Consider the following 5,925-nt stretch of genomic DNA (forward strand, 5'->3'; position numbering starts at 1 on the left):
GGATAAACTCGCTGTTTAGAGACCTGGTGTGAGGTAAAAAGCAGCCTAGGGTGCGATTAGAAACTTTACGAAGGCCGAAAGATGAGGGGGGTCTAGCAATCCCAAATCCGGAATTGTATTATATGGCGGCGCAATGTCAACACCTCAGGGGGTGGTCTGATCGAGTGAAAGATGGGGGCATTAAAGAAGTGCTGGAATACATAGTGGGTAGAAGTCCATTGGTAATGGGACTAGAGGATGGTGCGGTGGGGCTCCTGGGTGGAACATCTCCTACAATGGCACTTATAAATAAGACCTGGGAGAAGCTGAAAAGGGTGAGAGGGGTGACCCGGTTAACTAAGTTTACACCTATCTGGGATAACAGTAATCTCCCGGAGATTCAGAAAATGGGGAATATTGAGGAATGGAGACGCAAGGGTGTAATATACATGCATCAGATATTAGACAGAGGAATTTTGAAATCGTTCCCACAGTTACAGAGTGAGTTTCAGTTACCGGCGTCCGGCTGGCTCCACTACAGTCAATTGAAACATGCGATTGCAGCCCAAGCGGCTAAAAAAAGTGTGGACATACAGACTGACCTGGTACTGGAGTATGTATGTAAGGGGGGAGGAAGCACTGAAGGGATCATTTCTGGCACGTATAAAGATATACTACATAACTTTCTTTTAGACTACCCACTTAAAACTAAATCTAAATGGGAGGAGGAAGTTGGGCCGATAACGGAGGTGGTGTGGGAGACTATCTTAGAGTATGTCACTAAACTCTCCATGAAGCGAACCGGACAGACTATCTCACCTATACGTGATTCACCGGGTATATAGCTATACCTTACTGATGTTTAAAATGGGGTTGAAAAGGAATTCGGAGTGTCCAAGGTGTCAGGGAAGTGACGCAGGTATTTTTCATATGATGTGGTCTTGTCAGAGACTGGTCTGCTTTTGGACTAAGGTTATCCACAAGATAGGAACAACATATGGGTGTGTCCTTCCCAGGGAACCATTGATATGCCTATTGGGATATGTTGAGGAGCTTGGGGTGGAAAATATTATGAAAATTGCCATTGCTAGGCTGCTGTATGCGGCAAGAAAGCTAATTGTCAGGTCCTGAATTAGAAAAGACCCCCCGACCAGGAGAGAGTACATTAAAAGGGTGAAATGTATTCTTCAGCTGGAACAGGGAGTGTATGAAAGAAGGGGAAATGTTAAAATGTTTGAGAAGCTATAGTCTCCTTGGCTGCAATGCGAATAGGACGAATGATGGACCAGTAAACTGGTTTGGGGACGGGATAGCCGTCGGAGACCTCTTATGTGTGTGTTTTGTTTTATTTGTGTTACTAGTAATTCCTCCTGCACATCGGGGTGAACGGGATGGTTGCTATACTGCAGTTGGAGGGTATTCTAAGTGTGTACTAAATGGGATGTAGTATCAGGGAGGAGTGTTGCTGACGGGGAAGGGGGCAGGAGGGGGAGTAAAAGGGGTAATAGATATGATAAACATAATTTGGATGCCGATTTGTTATTCTTTTGTATGTATTCTGTTTTAATAAAAAAGTATCTGATTTACAAAAAAAAAAAAAAGTATTTCATCTTATGGCTCTCCTCAACACTCTCTGCCTGCAGTTACAGCGTTCGGTCATGTTCCATGATCGAGTGCTGTAATTTCAGATGTAGCAGTGCTGAATCGTCTTATCAAGACCAAAGTCAGCGCAGCATCCACCTGGAAATTTTAGAGCACTTCATGCTTTCCTCTGCCAACAAGCTTTTTGGAGATGGAAATTTCATTTTCCAGCAAGACTTGGCACCTGTCCACACTGCCAAAAGTACCAATACCTGGTTTAATAACCACAGTATCACTGCGCTTAATTGGCCAGTACACTCGCCTGACCTTAACCCCATAGAGAATCTATGGGGTATTGTCAAGAGGAAGATGAGAGATACCAGACCCAACAATACATACGAGCTTATTACCAAAGCAACCTGGGCTTCCATAACACCTCAGCAGTGCCACAGGCTGATCGCCTCCATGCCACGCCGCATTGATGCAGTAATTCATGCAAAAAGAGCCCCGACCAAGTATTGAGGCATTTACTGTACAGACTTTTCAGTAGGCACCAACATTTCTGAGTTTAAAATCATTTTTTCAGTTGGTCTTATATAATATTCTAATTTCCTGAGATAATGACTTTTGGGTTTTCTTAAGCCATAATTATCAACATTAACAGAAGTAAATACTTGAAATAGATCACTCTGTGTGTAATGACTCTATATAATATATGTGTTTCCCTTTTTGTATTGAATTACTGAAATTAACTTTATGATGGTATTCTAATTTATTGAGATGCACTTGTATATATAGTGGATTTTGCTATTTATTGAAAGCATCTCCAGAGATGTTCATATGCTTTCTCATTCTATTCATGCTATTTCAAGAATTACAATGTAGATTTCATAAGTCCGGTCTCAAAGGGATAAAACATGACTTATGATTTCCCATAACAGACGATAATTGCAACACAATAAGCACAATACAATTTTTTTTAAACCTCTTGTGATTTAGTCCCTAATGATCTACCACTAATTATAAACCAACCACTTAGACAGTACAAGACAGTAGAGGAAGATCAAAAAAGGATAGTCTGTGGAAGACACTAAAACGTGGCAGTCGCCTACAGCTTTACATGTGACAAAAGTTAGATATTTCCATACCATTTTTATATATTTTACCATTTTACTATGACATTGTATTTGTTATTCAATGAAATCTTTGTGAAAGCATCTTTAATTTTAACCATTTATACCATGTCTTTCTTAACAGATACGACAGAGTCTATCCAAGCAATGACTCAGGGTAACAAGTCTTTTGTAACAGAGTTTATAATATTGGGAATCACCAATGACCCAACTTTACAACATATCCTCTTTGTTGTGTTTCTGCTGATTTACCTTCTAACTGTTTTCGGCAATACAAGTATCATGTTTACAATCCTGATCGTTAATAACCTTCACAGTCCGATGTACTATTTTCTCGGCAATCTCTCCTTCTCAGATCTTTGCTATTCTACAGTCATTTCTCCAAAAATGCTGTTTGATTTCTTTCTGGAAAAAAAAATGATCTCATTTATTGGCTGTGCCCTTCAGTTGTATTTCTTTGCGGTCTTTGCCACGACTGAAGGCTATATCTTGTCTGCCATGGCCTATGATCGTTATGTTGCTATATGTCACCCGCTATTGTATGTATTAATAATGAACAAAAGGAAATGTGTGATTCTTACTCTTCTGGTTTATATTGGCGGTTTATGCACTGCGGCCGTCCATACATCATGCACATTCATATTGCCCTTTTGTGGACCTAATGTAATTAACCATTTCTATTGTGACATTCCTCCACTGATGGAGCTGTCATGTGCTGATACGTACATGAGTAAGACTATTATATTTGGTGTAGTCTTTTGCCTTGGTCTCTTGTCGTTAATTATTTTACTAGCCTCATATGTATACATCTTTTTCACTATATTGACAATTCACTCATCAGAAGGCAGACGCAAAGCATTTTCTACATGTTCCTCTCATCTGCTTTGTGTTGCTTTATTTTATGGAACAGTTTTCTTCATGTACCTCCGTCCAGCTTCCAACTACTCGGTCACACAAGACAAAATCGTATCTGTATTCTACACAATGATAATCCCGATGATGAACCCAATCATCTATTGCTTACGCAACAAAGAAGTGAAGGAAGCTGTGAAATTTTGTATTAATAGATTGCTAATACACAGATACTAAATGCTTTTAAATGTTTAAGACCCTACTATTTTTTGTACTTCCCTACCAACACTATTATATACCATGCGGCCATTCCTATGTGCAAAAATGCAAATATACACAATAGAAGTCTGCTCTTATTTTTGTGTTTTTGTAGCATTTTTTAATATATTTCACCATTTTTTGGTGAAGATTCGAGGCAGCATTTTTTAAATGTGTTTTTCGCTACAGAAAGCTTGGCTTACTTGAAAATGCAGCTGCATTTTTTTTCAGGCTCCCTGTAGGTAAATTATACAACTAAAAATATACAATTCAACAGTGTCAGTAACTGCATGACAGACATGAATCTTCATAAAATTATATACACTTTGTTTTGGACTGTTAAATGCAGTACATTTTATACACAAAAAAATTGCAGAGAGAAAAAAGAAGCATTTGTGCTATGATGGAACATGGGGTAAACAAACATTCACACATTCCATGCATTAAATAAAACAATGTAACACAGTAAACGGAAATGGAATCTGTCAGGTGATGTTCTAGTACAATACTAATGTTATCTTTACATACGGCTTAAAGAGACCTTTCAGGATCAGTAACTTTTATAGCTCTCCCTCTTCCTGTTATCTTGTTGTAAACTAAGTAGAATTCAGTGTGAATTGTAAATAGTCAAGCATGTGTAAGGGTACCTTCACACTTAGCGATGCAGCAGCGATCCGACCAGCGATCTGACCTGGTCAGGATCGCTGCTGCATCGCTACATGGTCGCTGGTGAGCTGTCAAACAGGCAGATCTCACCAGCGACCAGTGAACAGCCCCCAGCCAGCAGCGACGTGCAAGCGACGCTGCGCTTGCACGGAGCCGCCGTCTGGAAGCTGCGGAGACTGGTAACTAAGGTAAACATCGGGTATGGTTACCCGATGTTTACATTAGTTACCAGTGTGAGCAGGGAGCAGGGAGCCGCGCACACTGAGCGCTGGCTCCTTGCTCTCCTAGCTGCATTACACATCGGGTTAATTAACCCGATGTGTAATGCAGCTACATGTGCAGAGAGCAGGGAGCCGCGCACACTGAGCGCTGGCTCCTTGCTCTCCTAGCTGCTGTACACATCGGGTTAATTAACCCGATGTGTACAGCAGCTACATGTGCAGAGAGCCGGAGCCGGCAGCACAGGCAGCGTGAGAGCTGCGGAGGCTGGTAACTAAGGTAAATATCGGGTAACCACCTTGGTTACCCGATGTTTATCTTGGATACAGCTTACCTCAGCTGTCAGACGCCAGCTCCTGCTCCCTGCTCGCTTCATTTGTCGCTCTCTTGCTGTCACACACAGCGATCTGTGTGTCACAGCAGGAGAGCGGCTTTGAAGAAAACGAACCAGGGCTGTGTGTAACGAGCAGCGATCTCGCAGCAGGGGCCAGATCGCTGCTCAGTGTCACACACAGCGAGATCGCTAATGAGGTCACTGCTGCGTCACAAAAAGCGTGACTCAGCAGCGATCTCGGCAGCGAGCTCGCTGTGTGTGAAGCACCCCTAACTACAAATTGCATATGATCTGCTCCTTCTCCTAGCTCTCAGTGCTGATATCAGACATCAGTGACAGTAAATCTGAACTGAATTTGCACTACTGTCCCCACCCATGCTCCTTCCCACCTCTCAGCAGTGATAGTGAATGCACTGAGAGGTGGGAGGTGGGCAGCAGTGAATATGTAAATTGTATTTACATACACTTGACTAGCGAACACGATAACAGTATTAGGTAGAACAATAAAACTTACTGATCCTGAAAGGTCTCCTTAAGCCCTATTTAAATATGACATTAATATTGTACTACAAAATCATCTGACAGATTCCCTTTAAGTAGGTGAATAGTTGATAGGAAACAAAAGTTATTTCATAAATACCCTTCTTTTTGATGGTCACACCCTAAGGCCTCATTGATATATCTGTATTTAAAATCATATGTTAAAAAATATCGCCGGTGTCATCAGTGGTTTTAATCAGTGTGTCATCAGTGTACAGTCCATGTGTCCATTTTTACCATCCTTGTTTTTCACTGATGGACAAATAAATTACGAAGCTTCCCCTACCCTTCACAATGTTAAATACGTACAATTCGCGAATGGCAAACAGATGTCATCCATGTGCTGTGCGTGTTTTTCATGGA

General features: G+C 41.3%; 1 protein-coding gene across 1 annotated transcript; it reads left to right on the forward strand.

The window, feature by feature from the left end:
- The first annotated feature begins 2,840 nt into the window (after window positions 1-2,840).
- LOC142290544 (olfactory receptor 5AR1-like) lies at window positions 2,841-3,782 on the forward strand. The gene has a single exon (XM_075334508.1). The coding sequence runs from the start codon at window positions 2,841-2,843 to the stop codon at window positions 3,780-3,782; it is 942 nt and encodes a 313-aa protein (XP_075190623.1).
- Window positions 3,783-5,925: the final 2,143 nt, after the last annotated feature.

The sequence above is a fragment of the Anomaloglossus baeobatrachus genome, chromosome 2, assembly GCF_048569485.1.
Source record: "Anomaloglossus baeobatrachus isolate aAnoBae1 chromosome 2, aAnoBae1.hap1, whole genome shotgun sequence".
NCBI classification, from domain to species: domain Eukaryota; kingdom Metazoa; phylum Chordata; class Amphibia; order Anura; family Aromobatidae; genus Anomaloglossus; species Anomaloglossus baeobatrachus.

What these genes read in the sequence shown, in the direction of transcription:
- LOC142290544 (XM_075334508.1), top strand. Translation starts at nt 2,841, where the DNA reads ATGACTCAGGGTAACAAGTCTTTTGTAACAGAGTTTATAATATTGGGA.